Here is a 20,292-nt window from a genome sequence, read left to right as displayed (position 1 = left end):
TATGGTGTTTATATAATATTTCAATATGTAATATTTATTGTATATTTCATTATATAAATATTTATATAATATATAATATATAATATAAAATTTTCAATTTGTATAATATACATAATATTGTATATATATAATACAATATACATAATATACATTTATACCTTATTACATATTATGTATATTATATATTATACATAACGTTATTATATATTATTATACACAATAATGTACATAATACTGAAAGCACATTAATAATGTATATTATATAATATAATGTACATAATATATTATGTATAAATATTTATACATTATGTATAAATATTACATATTATTTATATTATATTATATTATGTATAATATACAATATTATGTATAATATTAATGTAGATAAATATTTATATAATATATAATATATAAATATATAATTTTCAATTTGTATATTTCAATTTATATTAATAAAAATATATATATATAATATAGATAATTGAAATATACATATTATGTATATTTGGAGTTGTTTTTGATATAATGTTTGGATATTGGTGTTTTTGGAATTGTTTTTAAAATACACATTACTGTAGCATTTGGAATGTGAAAAACAGTTTTTCAAAAATAGAGGCAAAAACAAGGAATCCAAACGGACAGTTACTCTTTAACTTAAAAATATGATATTCAAAATTTTTCATTATAGAAACTACTAAGGTGATAGCTTGATGTTCCGAATTCGAATTTAGCCACTTGGGGCTGGTAGTGGTGGTTATGGAGACAGCTACTTGAGCTGTGGTCGAGCTTGACTACTAGTATTAGGTAATTAGCTTGGGCTGGCCGGAATTGGAAAGTCCAACGTGCTGTCAGATGAATTTGTACGCATCCGGTGCCATTCTAGCAGGAGATTTTGGGACAAAAAAAAGTAGGATTTTTTTTTCTGTTTATATATATAGATTAATTTCACATTTCCTCTTTAATGGACTAGGAACTTGTTTTGTTATTGTTCTTTCATGGAAGGAGCCCCGATGCTCGATCTACTTGATTTTCAAGAAAGTGATTAAAAGCCTGCGTGATTGTGGGGGAAGAAAACACAAAGAAGATTCTCACTCTCTGGAAAGTTGGAGACTACCTTGGTAGGTCTATTTTAGCTTGCTTGCTACTGAAGGAAAGAGGCAAACTAGTGACATTTGAGAGAAAGAAAAAGCGGATAGAAGAAGCTTACTCGTAACAAATAGGATGAGCTTTGATGCTTTCTTACATGGAATCATTTTTCCCTTTTTCACGTCAAAAAGAGATGTGGATATGTGTCCTTGGTAGCCAGAATTCACTTCATAACAACTGGGCATCTACAAAGTGAAAAAAAAAAAAAAAAAGTTGCAATTCTGTAGAAACCACAATTTGTTTACTTTTTAAAAATTTTAAAGTTTCAAAAGAAAAAGAAAAAAAAAGACGAATTTCAAAGGAAAATCAGTTGCTATAGCTGCCTTCCAAAGCAAGAAGCACAAAGCTGTGAAGTAGAATCAAACTTTTGCACCTTCTAAAACATATGGGCTCGTATATTACCACTTTTGCGTACTTGCATGTACAGTACTATGAAGCAGAATGGACCGCTTGAAGGTAATGTACAACTCCTTGTCATGACAAGAAATCAAATTCTTTTGTTGACTTCGAAAGGTTATTATAAGTACAGTCAAAAAGGTTATTCTTGATATTCAAGAAAGGGAGAGTAATTGAAAGATGAAAGATGCAGATCGATTTTTTGTCGAATGTGCTATATATATGGTCATAATTAAGTTACGTGTTATAAGCAATATATGTTCTCTTGCCTTTCTTTTTTTTTAAAAACAAAAACACATGTAGTTCCTAAATTCTTCTTCTTGTTCCTTTTTTTTTTCTGGGTTTTAATTAAAAGGTCCATGTTAAATTATTTTTTTGGCTAACAGCCGTCGAGCACTCATTAAGAGGGGTTTTTCGAAAAGTGTTAATTAATTTAGAAAATGTCTAGATGCAAGGGTGTAATAATGGTAATTGTGTGTATCGACATTGATAAATTTGGTGTAATATAGGTATGTTAATGAGTGTCGAATATGTACTCATTCAAAAAATCCTTAAAACTATCTAGGACTATTTATTACCTCATAATCATAGTGAAATCTAATTATCTAGAACCACTTGTTGCCTTACAATCACAATGCAACCTAATTATCTTAGGACCATTTATTGAGTTTGGCTTGAAGCCCTTGATGCAAAGATGCGTAATTTTTTCCAACTTAATAAACGCTCACTAGGGATGGCAAGTCAGTCCTATGTGTAAAGTTGCAAAATTTTGTTGATTGCCGTCTAACAATTGAAAAGGAAAGTTCAAGGAACCAATTAAGACCGCACCAAGTTGCTGGACTTTCTTTCTTTTTCGGATTTTGTAACTTGTAAGCCAGTTTATCAATCATCAAAACAGACAAAATTTCCAGAGATAAAGCTTCTGTGATTCCTTCAGTTCAATGCCGATCCTACTTTTTTAAGTCCACATTGGTGGCATTAATACATATGTACGAAGCTTAATTTAACAACATTACAACTAATAATTCCCTTTCTACAAAAAATTACTCTTATAACGGTACGGAGGAAGGAGTGCAAGTGAGAAATCCCAGATTTGAGACCTCTCACTTAAACTTTAAAAAAAAAATCCCTTTTCTTAAATTTTAGTAATTTATGTGGTAATTTGAAAACTTAATTAATACATCATGCTTGCGATTTTTGGATTTCAAACTATAACAGATTCTCTAATTTTATTGATTTACTCAATAATTTAAGAATATACACAATAGTATGACAAGTTGAGTTTCCATATTACTTTCAAACAGTGTAAAAATTGACATCTTTGGGTCCCATTTTGTTGAAGCAGTCTAAAAGGTTGGTCTTAATTAATCGTCACAAGCAAGCATCTAAGAACAAAAAACCAATCCAACCGTACAAAGTTAAAAAAACCCACCAAAAAAAAAAAATCAAAAGATAACCTCTTGAAGTGTGACATTCTTTCCAATTGAGTTTTTGCATAATCATACAATTTTCCTTGCTAAGTATGAGAAAATAGAAAAAGGGTCTTCCATTTCTATAAATTACCAGGCTTCCACTTCCTCACGAGGCATTATTTTTGGCACATATCAGTACACCAGCACTGACATCCCATTCACTCTTTCTCTCTCAGTTAATTCCCTACTACACCAGCACACGAGCACCTATAGTTTCCATCTCTTGCAATTTTTTGATCAAGTTTAGCCAGACCAAACCAACAAAAAAAGGGGTGTCACGGAAAGGGCAAAATTTTGTGAAAGAATGGGAAATAGAGTTACTGTGCTAGAAAATAGGACATTGTACAATATTGAAATTAGAATGTGGGTTTACCCTGCTAGACCTGATGAATTCAAGAAAACTTTGAGGATCAAGCCAGGTAGATCCACAAGAATAATGGCCACAACTTTCAACAGTAGTAATCAAGATCATGATCACGGTGGTCTTGAAGAAGAAGTAATGTTAATGGTGTATGCAAATGGAGGTTGGACTGGTAGATACATCCTTCCTCTCCACTTGTTCGCTTATGCGAAAGTCTCCTGCGACAGAAACCAGCACGGTCAAGTCATTCTTCGAGCCAAAAGGGCAAACTTCAACTTCTTCAGACTCAGGTACTTCTTTTTCAACTCTTAATTTCATTCTACTTATTTATTCTTCTTCTTTTTTGTTTTTTCATATTACCATTGATTTATTTAGCTTTTCCAAGATATGACTGCAGTATATTGAAGTTTTCACTGAGAACTTTTTATACACGTAAAATTTATAATTTTCAAAAAAATAAAAAAAAAAGATGTAAAAATATGAGGTTTTGAAAATTTATAAGTGTGACCAAAATTCAGCAAGGGCGAAAGCCCAAAAACATTAGAGGGAGGGAGGGCAAGTATGATTTTCGAAACTCTTTTTATTTAATATTTAATTTTCTTAAATGTTTTGATCTTCTTTCATTTGCTCGATGAGTTTTTAACAGGTGTTTTGCCATATGTCCTGCAAAATACGTGGGACTAGGAATGATTGAAGAGGGCATTTAGGCATGGTATTTATCACTAACTCTACCTTTCTTTTTTTTTTGTCAAAACACTAACTCTACCTTTCACAATACCACTTTTGTTTAGTTTCCATTCCATTTCTGCGGCAGGGTTGGGGGTTATTGATAGCATATGCAATCAACATTTATTGTTTTAATGGCTATGGATAGCATCAATACTCTTTAATTACTATTTCAATCGAACAATAGACAAAAAGGGTGTTCTCGACACCCAGCATAGAAGCGGTCAGAGACATTAGCTAAGTGATTGTAAGATTCATGCTTCGACTGTCAAGTTCTTTTTTTTTTTTTTGTGAAAAACATGAATAAACCGGTTGAATAGAGTCCAAGGCTAGGAAGATTGAAGATTACTCTTTTTTTATTCTTTTTTTCCCCTAGGGTACAATGATATACATGACGAATATTATGGAAGATAAATGTGTTATTTTTCATTAGACAATTGTGCATTTAGTGAATATATTTTGTAACTAAATACAGAGGTAGATCTGTTCAAATTTGGTCAAAATCTCATTTTACAAATTATTTTTAATGGCTTAAATTCTGCAGACTGATTCAGCTCTTTAATTGATGATCCTTGCAGGTCTCGGGGAATACTTGACCATGTTTGTTTTATTCTTAAGGCTGTGGGAGGTCCCTCGAGAGGATTGAAATTTGTCTGGAATTAAAATTGTATTCTACAGAAATTATACTACTAAATTCTATAAAATCCAAGTTCATTTCCACACAAATTCCAATTCTCTCAACACTCCAAACACAGCAGCAAATTTTCCTTACCATCTGTGTTTGTGAAGTGACAAGTACCAAGCATACGGTTTCGAATCTTCTGTCCCCAAATTAGTCTCGAAAGTCACAAAGACTACATATTTGGGGATAGAGGGGATAGAGATTAATTTGGAGACAGAAGATTCGAAGTCCAAGCATACATATTTTCCTGTGGCGAAAGTCACGAAACTGCGACAAACTAGTGATGTAGATTTGGTTTTCAGATGATATTGCGTATTAATTATTGTCCAGTGGTCACGGAAGGGCTCATAGAGGCCTTCTCCTAGTCAGATTTAGAGTTCAAATTATGTGTCTGGAAGTTAGGAGTGGCAAAAGTGTAGGGAGAGATGGAAGGATTTGAAAAAGAAAATTTATTAATTGTTGATGTAAAATGGGATTTCCTATCAATGTTATTGTACTTTTATCATAATTCCACATTAGTTTCTTGTTTCATTGAGAGAAATTATTCATAGGGAAAACTCCTACTATCACCATGACTACCTCCTCTCGAAGCAGGGGCACGGACAATTGTCACTGACAATCGTATGGAACGGTGTAACGATATTTGAACGGATTGTAATTCAAATTCAACAGATTATACATCTTTACAATAGAGATATAATATTATATTACTGTTCATGTGAGTCTCATGTATAATAATTACGTGTCTATTGTAAGAATGTACAACAATTCAATTTGAATTACAACTCATTCAGAAATTTTCACCCTTCCATGACAACCGTCCGTGCTCTTGATCCTTTCCTCTCCACTTTCTCCCTTTTTTTGGGCAGGAGACCAAGGTATATCCCTCCTTTGCAGAAAAATTACTCAGCAGGCATGTATACTATCCATATGGTCATTGTCAAAGCAAATCCGCAGAAAATTGTACTGATAATTCTATTAGAGAAAGGAAATGAAAATGTATCAATCATAAAATAATTGAGTAAAAAGGACATAAAATTTGCTCCAGCACCCCAGTGAATGCGGTAACACAATAGTATTAGGGTGAATTCCACTTTGCCATTCGTTTAATTTCAGTTTGCATCCTTAAATTTAAGTATTAGGCAGATTTGCCCCCTCTTAACGATTTTGGTTAAATGTTAATTTCTTTGGCAAATATACAGTTGAAATGGGTTACGTCACCGCGGAAATTCCAATAAAGACAAAGATAAACTTAAATAAACATATAATCCAAAAAAAAAAAAGTAAACTTTCAAAGGCAATATATATCACAAACATTTCAATTTCCTTCTTTTGAATTGAGGCATTTGACGAAAGAAAGGTTTGAAATTCTCTCAAATCTCTCTCAGCTTGTTTGAATTACTTGGGAGGTATTTGGGTTTGCAATCTATTAATTATTTAAAAATATTTAAACCCTAAAATAATTGGTAGATTATAAATCTAAATATCCCTCAATTCATCCGCTCAATCTAAAGGGTTTTGAGAGAATTTCAAATTTTTTGTCAAATCTCTCAATCCAAACTTAACCTTAGTTGATCTAAATTCTAATTGCTTCTCAACTTTTCATAAAAAAAAATGCATTTTAAATAGCCAATGACATTTAATGAGCTAATATTCTCCCAACGTTCAGACAGACGAACATCAGCTTGAATGCGTGCTTTAAAGGCCTTAAAAAAGGTGCTTTAGTTTTTCTATTTTTAGTGCTTGTTTGATAACTCTATTTAATGCTAAAAATTAATTTACTCCCTCCCTTTTTTTATAACTGAAGTTTAAGGTTTTGCACACCAATTAAGAAAAGTTTTTCATTGCTTAAATCTGTACACTACTTTTCTTTTATACCCTCATTAATTGTCCAATTCACCCATATTTTCTCTCACTAGAGTACTAAATGGTGTTGTTTTACTAGGCCAAAAGCAATGCAAACTAACTCCCACCAAACTAAATGTTTCTAAAATGAAACTAAATGTTTCTAAAATGAAAAACTTTCCCACCAAAAATTTTCACCTAAATTTTTAACCTGAAATTTTAAACATTTTTAACTCCCACCAAATATTTTGAGAGGCTATAAGGACTTCACTATATAAACTAGTCTCAAGAGAAATACATTATTTGTATTCTTTGCAGGTTCATTCAAATCAATACATAATGGAGCTTTATGTATTTTGGCACATTCGACTTCAACTTCTGCATCTTCATCCTCTCTTGTTTCTTCAAAAGAATCTTCAACCACTTGTTTAATTAACTCATCTTCAAATTCTTGGTCCATTCAACTTTTCAACCCCCAAAGATGGTTGAAGTGCAAGTGGTTGATGCGGAGGGAGGCGGTGATGGAGAAGAACAAAGGGGGTTCAACATACTGCGAGAAAAGAAGAAAGAATACGGAGGGGCAAATAATTACTAGGGTTGTTACAAAGAGAGAAGCAATAATTACTAGGAGTAGTAATTAAGAACGCTGTATTGGAAAAGAAAGATAAAAGGGTAAAATTGTGAAAAAATAATTAATACTGTATGGAGATAATAAAACGACAGATAAAAGTACATTAGAGCAAATTTCTTAAACGTCAGTTATAAAAAAAGGGAGGGAGTGCATTCATCTCCCTTTTTTTATAACTGACGTTTAAGAAATTTGCTCTAGTGTACTTTTATCTGTCGTTTTATTATCCCCATACAGTATTAATTATTTTTTCACAATTTTACCCTTTTATCTCTCTTTTCCAATACAGCGTTCTTAATTACTACTCCAAGTAATTATTGCTTCTCTCTTTGTAACAACCCTAGTAATTATCTGCCCCTCCGTATTCTTTCTTCTTTTCTCGCAGTATGTTGAACCCCCTTTGTTCTTCTCCATCACCGCCTCCCTCCGCATCAACCACTTGCACTTCAACCATCTTTGGGGGTTGAAAAGTTGAATGGACCAAGAATTTGAAGATGAGTTAATTAAACAAGTGGTTGAAGATTCTTTTGAAGAAACAAGAGAGGATGAAGATGCAGAAGTTGAAGTCGAATGTGCCAAAATACATAAAGCTCCATTATGTATTGATTTGAATGAACCTGCAAAGAATACAAATAATGTATTTCTCTTGAGACTAGTTTATATAGTGAAGTCCTTATAGCCTCTCAAAATATTTGGTGGGAGTTAAAAATGTTTAAAATTTCAGATTAAAAATTTAGGTGAAAATTTTTGGTGGGAAAGTTTTTCATTTTAGAAACATTTAGTTTGGTGGGAGTTAGTTTGCATTGCTTTTGACCTAGTAAAACAGCACCATTTAGTACTCTAATGAGAGAAAACATGGGTGAATTGGACAATTAATGAGGATATAAAAGAAAAATAGTGTACAGATTTAAGCAATGAAAAACTTTTCTTAATTGGTGTGCAAAACCTTAAACGTCAGTTATAAAAAAAGGGAGGGAGTACTACACATACTATAACTCTCATACATAAAACACATTCTCATACATGTTCTCGCAAAAAATACACATTTGTTCTCTTTCTGTTCATACACATACACTCATGCAAATATACACTCTCCTACAAAATATTCACACTTAAACAGCACCTCGAAATTGTTATATTGTTTTCTCTCTCTCTCTCTCTCAAACACACATATACATACTTTTCTTTCTCTCTAGATACACAAATAAAGGCAATTTTTTAAAGATAAAAAATAATATTTCTGCGATATTTCAATTCAGCACTATAATTTGGTTAGTTATCAAATAAATATAACCTAATCAATTCAGTAAATTAATACTTTCAGCATTTAATTGTCAGATTTCGGACTTCAATCTTATTACAGGCCCTTAGGTTGAATCAAACTTGTGGAGTGATAATTAGTCAATTGAAACTGTTAAGCTCACGTAACAAATTAAACTTCATGGACTAAATTGAAATTACGCAAAACCTCCAGAATACAGAGATGAAATCACCTGGAAGTTAATATTCAGTTTCCAAACATAGCAGCATGTTTCACTTCTTAAATGTTGGCACCGTTGCAAGGCATCTGCTGTGGGTGGTCGTGACTGCTGACCCACTTTTTAGAATTTTAGGTGCTGTGGGATGGTGGGGAGAGAACGGGAACTTGTGAGGTAGAGGGCCTGGTACCTTCCGCCGAATCTCAACCCAAAATGCTTACTGCAGACCCTCATCTAAATCTCACCCAAAATGCATACTGGATTTCATGTAAAGAGCTATGTGAAGTGTCAATATAAATTACAAAAAAATTGAACCTCTTCAGCACTGTGATAAGCTATATAGCATGGGCTCCAAACAATAAGCTATACAACAAAAGAAAATCGCACTCAATCTAACACTAGTTGTCCAAAACTCTAGAGAACGCATACTTGCAAGTGCAGTTTACAAACCAAACTTTGTTACAAAGAGGTATCTTTAATCTGATACACCAATCCTGTCTACAACAAGGAGTGCATAGTAACAAACACCTTGGACTTAAAATGAATTAGATCTAGAAGTCCAAAAAGATGTCGACAAAAAAGCCAGATCTGCCAAAGGCCATAGAAGCTCCATCTGGTGCTTTAAGTTCCAATAACTAACATCTGTGAGAGAAGTTCACCTGCAGTCCATGAGGCTATGCAAGGCAAAGCATCAATATTATTTGTCAGACCTGTTAAATCAATTGTTAATGAATAATGTGTTGCTAGGAGTAGTTAATCATAAATTTCTTTTCTATATAAAAGTCATCCTTAAAATAGCGACATCTCAAGGCATTTTATTTCCACCATGCAGAAAACAACACAGGAATTCAAAGATAAATAGTTACACAAATTGCTTCTACCCCATTCCACACCTGAAAATCAAGAAAATGCAGCTTGAATAATTCTTATCAGATCCCCAAAAGAGGCAGTCATACGATCATCTCCAAAGCCCTTCTGCAATATCCTTTGTGAAATAATGTAAAATGCAAGTAGCATGAGATGACCAACTACATGCTAAGATTATGTGGAACAAAAATTGATCTAAATGCAGAACAATTAACTAAATTAATTACAAACAGAAACATATTACTAAAGTTCCTCACAACCTGAGACTCTCTTCATTTTTTCTTTTCTTTAGCAACATGAACCCTCTTCACTGATCAACAATAAAGTAGCCAGTAGTGCAGCCAAGGAATAAAATATTCCAAATACATCAATTCAGAAACACTATTTTATTACAGAGGACCCTGTCATTTAAAGCACTGAAATGGCAGTCCTAACTTTCAAGCCAAATCCCAATTTGGCTTAGTACAAGGAAACTTCTTCCAACCTCCAACTGTATCTCTAACTGATGCAACCACAGCGGCAACTACACTAACAGTGAATACAGGGATTCTTTGAAAGATAGCCTTGGTTTCTTGCTCTCCATGGGTGATATAGCATGGCAGAGAAAGCCAACCACTTTACCTGATCAATAAAGGAATTAGTCTTCTAGAGATCACATATCCATTCCAGCTCTGCAGACTAAGCAAACAACTCCTACAGGTTAAACAGAGCAGCAGCACTTTGTTCCAAACTACAGAGGAAACAATTCAACTGAAAAACAAATGTTCCATAGTTTCATCAGTACCTCTACACAATTCACAGGAAGCTGACTCCACTGCTACTCCCCAACTCTGCAATCTATTTTTTGTGATCAATTTCTTTCAACATTACAGCCATAAAATAAAAGAAAACTGAGGCACAAACCTTTACCCCATACTGTTATCATTGCATAACTATTGCCTGTCACTTTCTCCAAGCCTACCAAAATTGTCAACTGAAGTTTGATAACTCTAGAATCAATTAATGATTTTTGAGACACAAACGTTTGCTTGGTTAAGTAAACAAATGAAACAAATTAAGCCAGCATCATCTGCTCTTCGGATACACGGCCTAATTAAAAATCTTAGGATCCTTGCAAGGTAAAAGAATTTAATATAATTTATTATCCAGCTAATAAAAGACATCTAGACCTCCATCAGCAACAATGGCTTGGCTTGGTACTGAGAATCCACCAAACAACACTCTCATATAGCAAGCCAATCTCAGTCTTCTAGCTGATACAAGAACTCTAGATCGCATCTAGCAATAGCAGCTTGGCATGGTAATCATAATCTACACAAGAAACACATCAAATTTCTCATGTCATTTTAACAAAGCACTGCCAAATCAAATTCAGCTATACATTTATCGAAATCACAAAGCATGATGCACAACAACGAAAAGAATAATCCTGCGAGAACCTTGTAGATTCAAGAAACAAATAATCCTGAGACTGACACGGATCATGAGCAAACTAATTAACCCGACTCCAGATTTCAATCAAAAAAGGGAGGATCTTTAAATGCACAATGTTGGCTAAGATTTACAAACAATTAATCCCTCAATCTTAACAGAAACAAAATGCAATAGAAAAGCTACAACTACTGACTGAGGCATTACCACAAACATATGGGAGGCACTTAAGAACTAACCAGCGAAAAAAGACCTATCACCATAAATGAAATTTAATTGAGAATTGAGTAGAAATCCGCTCAACAACGCCTTGGCTCTTCAATTCTTCGATTCCTGTCTGTCACAGGTGACTTTCGCCTCACAAGGAAAGAATCCCAGGCGAAAGTCACCTGCGACAGAAGTAAGCCGAAGAGGGGAGGAGCGACGGCGTTTGAGCGATGATTAGAGACACAGCGGAGAGAAGCCGAGACTGGCGACTTCCCTAACATTTGCCCAATTTTATAGAGGACCATTAGGGCACAAAGACGGGCAAAGCTACTCCCCTTATAAGGAACTAACCAAATTTTTTTTTTTTTTAAATTTTAGGGATAATTTCAGAAACCTCCCCTGAGGTTTCTGACAATTTCACTGAGCTCCCCTAAGGTTTGGATAATTACACCTACCTTCCTTGATTTGATAATTTTAGTAACAAAACCTTAAAATAATATTGACTTTGTCAATTTTTAAATGAATACACAAAAATACCCTTGTGTAATGAGTTTTAGTTTATTTCCCTATACAATTATAAGATTATTTAGTATAATTATAAGGAAAATGTGCCAAATTTTTCATGTTCATATCTGCTATTTGAAAAACAGGTATAATAATAATTTTATTACTATGATATGATACTTTTGATGGTATTTTATTGTAGATTTATATTTATAAGATAGAAAAGAAAACGTTGAAATAATTTATTTAGAGTTTATGAATTTTTGAAGTAGTGGGATTATCATAATTTAGTAGTGCTTTTGGGTCTTCTTTTGATTTATTGTTAATTTTAATACCAAAAAACTAGAAAACAAATATCAGTAAAAATATTGGATTACATATAAAATTAATTCGTCAAAAAAATCACTAATTCGACATTTGGTTATAATAGAAAATAGAGACAATAGTGGTAGTTCTACAGTTTTATTGGTAAAAAATTAAAAAAAAGGAATAACAAGGAAAAAGAATGAAAAAATAATTTTAAAACTCATTCTAAATATAAGCATACCAAATAAGGAAATTTTATTAAAATATTTAAGAGTAAAATTGTCATTTTGAATGACAAGGGAGGTATGTATAAATTTTTAAATCTCAGGGAGCTCAATAAAATTGTCAAAAACCTCAGGGGAGGTTTCTGAAATTATCCCTTGTCTAATGTAATAATAATGAGGGACCAAAAAAAAGGAAAAAATTCAATGCGTTTAATGGTTCAAATATATATATATATATATATATATATGAAATATATATGAAGATAATAGACGGTGATTGTGAGAATTACAAACATCTCAGCCGCTAATTTTTTTTTTTTTTAAAAATCTATTATTATCCTATCTCTTTGGATTTCGATCTGTCCAATCTAGTTTAGTTGCGTAAATTGGTACAATCACAGTATAAACTAATATGTTTTCGGCATAATTGTGAATTTTATACCAATTTAATTAGAATTTACGATTATACCAAAATTATACTATCAATTTGCACCAAAATTCTATTCTATTAATTCATGCAAATGGGCATAATTGGTATTGGAGAGGCCGGATTTCCTATCATTTTATCAGTTAGGTATTACCATCAATGATTTACTGTCACGATTTTCTAAAATCTTAAGGGGCATAAGTAATAGTGGAAGGAGTGCTATATATGCGTAACTTTTACTTCACAACTATTCCAAAAATAAATAAATAAATAAAATACTTCAATTGTTTAAAGAAATCAAATCCACAAATTCCCAATTCCATTTGTATGACAAAAAGGAAAAATATATGGTCTTAAGATTCTCAATTGAGTAATGAACGTCCTCGTTTGCTAGCTTAAAGCATTGAATTTTGTTGTTCGTCAAAGTACAACTTACTTCAAAAGAGTCCAAAAATGCAACATAAGGTAAGATTATTTCTTTTCTGAAACTGCAATTCCTAGGGTGAATGTGTAGCTGGGCACTGAAATTTCCTATTGATTGTGGAGTTTTGGATTAATAATTTAGAGTTTGGATAGGAGATTATTTGGAAAAAGTTATTTAGAATAAAATACTGTAGCACATTTTATGATTTTGTGTTTGTGAGATAAAAAAAAAGGTTGAAAATTGTAATTATAATTTAAATTAAATAATATTAGAATTTTTTTTTTAACAAATCATGCTAACCAAACCAATCCATCAATACATTATTGGGAGTAATTATTTGTTAAATAGGTCAGTGGTGCCTGGAAGTGGAGCTGAAATTTTCATCCCCGTTGAACTACTGGTGGTTTTGGGCCTTTGGGTATAGAGTAGTGAGGTGAATTACAACGGGTCAACGGGCTAAGAGTGAAGAGAGAAACTTGAATTGGTTTTAACTTAGTAGTGAAGAACTTGGGCCTACGAATTGATCCTGTTCAGTGGAGCTTGGGCTCTAATAAGGCCTGAGCTATCCAAAAGTTAACACATGCAAATCAAAAAAAAAAAAAAAAATTTTTTTTTTTTTTAGAGAGACACTGCAAACCTTATTAGGAAAAAGTGTGAGAGGATAGTTTGAATGTCGAACCAGAGTTTTACAATTCTTAGCTATTATTCCTATCAGTTGAGCTACGTCTTGGGGACCCTGCTCTTGTCCGGATCCTCCCGCATTTTCTCTCCTAGATTCTTGAAATACATGCAAAATGATCGACATTAAACTCTTTGAAAGTATCAATAGCAAGGTTCATGATGGGGTAGGAAAAAGAAAGCAAAACTCGTAGTCTTGCAAGTGAAAATATAACTTCAATTTTGAATTAAGGAAAACCAACTTTACCATTGAGAAAGAAAAAAAAAACTTAAGCCATTTTAAACAACTAAACATGTTTTTTTTAGTTATTTTGTCCTGTAAAATCATGTTAAACGTTCAATCAATCTTTGGGTGCGGCCATGATACATCTTGGTAGGTGTTTGCGCTGCTCATTGGGGGCGGGTTAGAATTGGATTCAACTGGAGAAATCACGGTGGGAAGAACCCTTCGGAGCTACAAAGGGCAGTGGTGCCATCCACAAGGGAAGGGGTTTAATCATGGTGAGAATGTGACGAGTTGGGCTTGCGGGGCTACTTTGTGACAAAAATTTTTTTTTTTTTTTTGAAAAAAATGTTATCTTGGAAAGAGGATAAAATTGAGGTGCGAATTGATCTGCCTAAATATAATCATGAATGTACCAAGAGGAAACAATCCGCACGACTTCTAAACTATTCACTTTTTTCGGACCCCTCAACTATATATTGACTGAAATAAGTCCCTGAACAATATATATATATATATATATATATATATGTATAGATCATTTTTAAGGACTTTTGTTAATTTTAGGTATTAGCAGTGATGGAATGAAGGGCAGTGGAAAAAGTTTAGGGGATAGAGCAATGCTGTGGGATTAGTTTAGGAGTTAAAACAATCGCTCCGTTTGGATTAGCTGTTTTTGGGTTTGTTTTTCAAAAACACCACTGTAGCATTTTGAATCTGAAAAACAAGTCCGTTTGGATTAGTTGTTTTTAGGGTTGTTTTTCAAAAACTATATGAAAAACTTTTACTGTAGATTTTTTTGGATTATTTTTAGAGGTATTTTTGAAACATATTTTTGAGTATTTTTAGAATATTATAATTTTTATATTTTTATATAAATATACATTTATGCATTTATAATACATTTATATTTACAAATGTATAGATGTATATTATTATAAATGAATATTATATAAATTATAAATTTTATATTTTTATACAAATATGCATTTATGCATTTATAATACATTTATAGATATTTATAAATAAATATATTTATATATTCATATAAAAATATATAAATGTATTATATTATATATAATACATAATATAAATATATTTATAAATGTATAAGTGTATATTATTATAAATGTATAAATTATAAATGAATATTATAAATATATTATAAATTATAAGTGTATATTATTATAAATGTATAAATTAATATATTATAAATATATATTAATATTATGTAGAAATGTATTTATATAATTAATATAAATGTATATATGTATTGATATTATGTATAAATGTAAAATTAGTATTATGTATATTAATATAAATGTATAAATGTATTATATTATATATAATGCATAATATAAATGTATATTTAAATGTATAAGTGTATATTATTAAAAATGTATAAATTATAAATGAATATTATATAAATGTATAAATTAATAAATTATAAATATATATTAATATTATGTAGAAATGTATTAATATAATTAATATAAATATATACATGTATTAATATTATGTATAAATGTAAAATTAATATTATGTATATTAATATAAATGTATAAATGTATTATATTATATATTATACATAATATAAATGTATATTATAAATATACATAAATATTTATATATTATGTATAAATGTACATTTATATAAATGTATAATATATTATATATAATTTATATAATTTATATAACATATAATATTTATGTAAATATATTATAAATATATAAAAATATATTATAAATAAAATAAAATATTTATAATATGTATGTATAAATATATAATATTAGAAATGTATAATATATACAATATACATTATTATTAATATAATTTATGTATAATATACATAATTGAAATATACATATTAATATACATTATAAAACAAAATTGAATAAATATATTTATAAATTTATATATAAATAAATGTATTTATATAAATATATAATATTTATTTCAATTGATATAATATATATAATATTATACATAATTGAAATAAATATATTTATATTAATATAATATATATAATATACATAATTGAAATATACATATTAAAATATAATTAAAATATACATATTAAAATACATAATTAAAATATACAAATTGAAATATACTTATTAAAATATACAAATTAAATATACATAATTGAAATATATTTGGAGTTGTTTTTGATATATTGTTTGGATATGGTGTTTTTGAAGTTGTTTTTGAAATACACATTACTGTAGCATTTGGAATGTGAAAAACGGTTTTTCAAAAACAGGTGCAAAAACACTCAATCCAAACGCAGCCAATAGTATAGCACAACCGTGCTATAGCATTTAGTTCAGGGGCTAAAAGTTGACTTATTTCTAACTGATCAATTTTGCCCACTACAAACGCCGAAAATTAACAAAAATCCTTAAACTTGACTTCTTCTTTTTTTCTTTTTTTTTGGCTCAGGGGCTTGTTTTAGACGATTTATAGTTGAGGGGTCGAAACTGAGCAAAGCGAATAGTTTAAGGGATCAACAGGATCGTTTCCTCGTGTATTAATTACATATAAATGTTTAAGGATTAATCTATCTAGTGTAATTACTTTATTACATTAGTGGATTTTATTTTTTTATTATTATTTAAAGGAGACACCAAACTCCAAAATAGATAAGAAAAGAAAAAAAAAAAAGAGATTGAGAGTTGATTTAGAGACCTTAGGGTCACGAAACTAGCTGATATTCCAAGGAGTGGAGTTAGGTTTTTGGACGCGAACTAGCAAGAATAAATACATATTTATTAGCCTAAAATTTTTCTCTACACATGCAGCATGCGTCTATATCATATAATGGTAATGAAGTATTTATTCGACTTGTTTGAAACTATTTTACGTTCAAGTATTCTCTCTAAGAAGTTGCCCAGAAGTTACCAAATTCCTCCACCGCACTCCACAGAAAGAGAAGAGAAGAGGGCATGACCTAACATTTTCTTCACACGGATAGTTGCTTTTGTTAAAGTTATACTCCCCATTAGTTTCTCGGCTTTTGCTTTTTGGCTTTTGACGATTCAATTTCTGCTTGCATTTCAAGCAAGATCTAAAGGAGGATGGCGACCGGATTTGGCTTGGGGCATGAATGATTTCATATGATCTTGGGACGAACGACCAATTGTGTTGCAGTTTCTTGGTTCAACCTCAATCTGTGCACACTTTTTCTTTGCATTTCATAATTTCAGAAATTCCCTTGAGGTTTCTGATAATTGAATGTGGCTCCCTTAAAGTTTCAAAAATTGCATCTACCTCCCTTATTCATTTAAAATGATAATACTAACCTTAATATTTTAATTAAACTCTCTTGTTGCCATGTTTATACGAATGGATGGATTTTATAACTTTTTTCCTTTTTCATTCTTATTTATTTCTCTTATATTTCGTTAGAAGTATAGAAGAACTATTAATATTGTCACTAATATCAATTCAAATTAAATATTAAACTAGTAATTTTTTTGATGACTTTTAATATCATCCAATTTTTTTATAACTCTTTTTATTTGTATCAAAATTAAGAATAAATCAACAATAATTAAAAATAAATGGCCCAAAATCACTATCAAACTATGGTAGTTCCATCATTAAACTAGTCCATAAACTTTTATTAAAAAATAGTCCATAAATTTAAAAAAAAAACACAAGATAATACTTTCTTCTCTATCTTAAAAAGAATCTATATTCCTAATAAAACACTATAAAAAATATCTTATCATAAAAAAAGATTTATTGTTATAGTTAATTATTAAATAACAAATATTGGCATGAAAAACTTGAGACTTCTTTTTTTGAAATAATTATGCCAAATTATTTTATAATTGTTTTGAAAAATGAATTAAACTTTATAAGATAAGGGTATTTTAGGATATTCATTAAATTTTTGACCTTATTTTAAGGTTTAGTTACTAAAATTTCAAATTAAGGGAGGTCAGTGTAATTTTTAAAACTTCAAGGAAATTGAGTGAAATAGTCAGAAATCTCAGGGAAGTTTCTGAAATTATGCCTTCATATTATTCTCTTTTCGGTCAAATCATAAGATGCCTATCCCATCCAATACGCAGTTACAGTAGTGTTTACTGTTTATACACGTTTTAACTTTTAGTACAGTAATACACGGTAGCACGCATTTGATACTTACTCGGATGTGACTATTTTCTGCGGAGAGTAATATTCGAGAAAACTTCTTTGAAGTCTCCAGTTTTTGACTTATTAGTTGACCCCATAATTCCATTGACCTGATCTTTGAAGTCTGCTCTGGGGAAAGCTAGGAAGTTACACAAAATTACCATTTACTAATCAGGGGGATTATGGGCCTATTCTCGTTTGATTATTTCACCTGAGTTTAGAGTTTGATTTTGAATACAAGTATTTTTTTGATACTCTAGCTTGGTTTAGCACCTAAATTTTAGATTTTAGTAGACAAAAAAAGGTTAATATCTAGAGTCTAACCAAGTATAATTTTATCATATTCTGATTTTTCTTTATAGTCACATCCCACAATCAGTTAATGCAAAACCCAGAGAAAGGCCCTTAATTTATTTGGTTCAATTTCTCACTTAATTGAGTTGAGAAACAGTGGACACATTTCCTCTATAAATTAGTAGCACAATAGGCATCTAAGTCATCCACTTTCCTCACATTTTAGACTCAAGGGTATTACAAGCATATAGTTTTTGCTAACACCATCACACGAGCACTCTTCCGATCTTTCTCCCTCTCAGAGTTCAGCGCATACACCAGCACACGAGCACGTCTAGTCTTTAATCTGATTGTTTGTTTTTTTATGTGCCTTCGTCTTTGCAAGTTCTAGCTAGTTTCAGGTTGTGGGTTGCATAGAAAAATGGGCGGTAAGCTTAGTATACTAGAAAACAGGACTTACTACAGCATAGAACTCAGGATGTGGGTTCACCCTGCTAGACCTGACAAATTTGAGAAAATTATCAGGATAAAGCCAGGTGGATCCATAAGAGTAAAGGCCAAACAGGGTCTTCTTGATTTTGACAAAGTATTAGTAATGGTGTATGCAAATGGAGTTTGGACAGGTAACTACATCTTTCCACTCCACCTGATGACCTATGCGAAAGTCATCTGCGACAGAAACCAGCACGGTGGTGTCATTATTCGAGGCAAAAGAGCATTCAACTTTTGCAGACTCAAGTTCTTCTCTAACTCCCTCTTAATCTTTCATTCAAATACTTGTGAAAGTTTTTATTTTGTAAGGTAGAAACGTTTCGACATTTCTCATTTTTGTTTCTGAATCTTGCAGATGTTTTGCCTTCATTCCTGCAAAATATGTTGGACTGGGAATGATCGAAGAGGAGATATAAGCAAGGGCCAGCAAGTTTGGTTAGTCACTCTAATATCACTCTTCTTATTAGTCACCAATGATTAGTGCAGCAACACCATCATGACATACCAAAGAACTAATTATAGAACGGCTGATCAATAAACGTTTACTTTATGTTCGTTCGTTGCAGGCCTGTGGAAGCTCCTGATATGTCTGTTTGGAGCTGATCTTTTCTATTTTTTGCTGCGTCAACTGCCAAGTGAAGCTGAAATACCAATTGTGCACGTCTAACAAAGCATTTGTCCTTTTTTGATGTGTTTGGTGATTGGGTAATAGGTACTACTATTGTCAAGCATTTACGACTGGTTTTAAGGTTTTTTGTTCGTCTTGGCAAACATTCAGGCGTGTGAGCATTCTTGCCATGTATCCTTGTAATATGGTTTCAAATAATGGTTTTGAAACTGTTTGGAAAATCTCTGCTATATATATGTATGTCCACAACAGCTATATGTCCATATGGTAGTTGGTCTGAAAGCCTTGAGGAGTTTCTGTAACATATTACTATGCATGGGGAGATTCTATACCAGATTAGCGTGCATAATTAATTATGCCACACCCTGAGTGGAATTAGCCACTGAAACCTCATATTAACTTACACTTTAGCCATTTACGGTAATTACAACCTTAGCCAAGTAACGCTCCATCCATACAATTCTTAAGATCAAACCTATTTACAAAAACTGCATGCACAACATAATTGTCTTAAAATCTAAGTACAATGTTAGAGATCAAAAGTGTAGTCCCAACATTATCTGCATCTAAACATGTAGTCCAGAGTAACAAAAGCATTTGTCAAGCCTTCCGCCTCCCTCCTGTAAACCCTTGCTATGATCGAAGTCCTCCTCGTAAAAGGTTCCATTCTTTGAAAGGTTCAACAAAGAAGTATAGGTGATTACATGAC

The 20,292-nt window shown here is 31.4% G+C and overlaps 2 protein-coding genes across 4 annotated transcripts; both read left to right on the top strand.

Moving 5' to 3' along the window:
- Positions 1-3,154: 3,154 nt before the first annotated feature.
- LOC113781675 lies at positions 3,155-4,940 on the top strand. 2 transcript variants are annotated; one of them, XM_027327647.1, is made up of 3 exons: positions 3,155-3,665; positions 4,022-4,087; positions 4,680-4,940. In XM_027327647.1, exons 1-2 carry the CDS (start codon positions 3,319-3,321, stop codon positions 4,080-4,082), a joined length of 408 nt encoding a protein of 135 aa, XP_027183448.1. In that variant the 5' UTR covers positions 3,155-3,318; the 3' UTR covers positions 4,083-4,087; positions 4,680-4,940. The 2 variants fall into 2 exon arrangements, with proteins under 2 accessions (XP_027183448.1, XP_027183447.1); XM_027327646.1 differs by lacking the exon at positions 4,022-4,087.
- A 13,745-nt stretch (positions 4,941-18,685) lies between these two features.
- On the top strand, positions 18,686-19,865 carry LOC113779914. Of its 2 annotated transcripts, XR_003469506.1 has the most exons (3): positions 18,686-19,201; positions 19,311-19,390; positions 19,522-19,865. XR_003469506.1 is itself a non-coding variant. In XM_027325698.1 (2 exons), exons 1-2 carry the CDS (start codon positions 18,885-18,887, stop codon positions 19,369-19,371), a joined length of 378 nt encoding a protein of 125 aa, XP_027181499.1. In that variant the 5' UTR covers positions 18,686-18,884; the 3' UTR covers positions 19,372-19,499. The 2 variants fall into 2 exon arrangements, 1 of the variants encoding a protein (XP_027181499.1); XM_027325698.1 differs by lacking the exon at positions 19,522-19,865 and having other exon boundaries at positions 19,311-19,499.
- Positions 19,866-20,292: the final 427 nt, after the last annotated feature.

The sequence above is a fragment of the Coffea eugenioides genome, chromosome 8 (genome assembly GCF_003713205.1).
Source record: "Coffea eugenioides isolate CCC68of chromosome 8, Ceug_1.0, whole genome shotgun sequence".
NCBI classification, from domain to species: Eukaryota; Viridiplantae; Streptophyta; class Magnoliopsida; order Gentianales; family Rubiaceae; genus Coffea; species Coffea eugenioides.
The sequence above is the reverse complement of the archived record's forward strand: the minus strand, read 5'-3'. Positions and strand labels throughout refer to the sequence as shown.

What these genes read in the sequence shown, in the direction of transcription:
- LOC113779914 (XM_027325698.1), top strand. Translation starts at nt 18,885, where the DNA reads ATGGGCGGTAAGCTTAGTATACTAGAAAACAGGACTTACTACAGCATA. An exon ending in TTCAACTTTTGCAGACTCAA is followed by an intron (nt 19,202 to 19,310) that starts GTTCTTCTCTAA and finishes TGAATCTTGCAG; the next exon opens with ATGTTTTGCCTTCATTCCTG.
- LOC113781675 (XM_027327646.1), top strand. Translation starts at nt 3,319, where the DNA reads ATGGGAAATAGAGTTACTGTGCTAGAAAATAGGACATTGTACAATATT. An exon ending in TTCAACTTCTTCAGACTCAG is followed by an intron (nt 3,666 to 4,679) that starts GTACTTCTTTTT and finishes TGATCCTTGCAG; the next exon opens with GTCTCGGGGAATACTTGACC.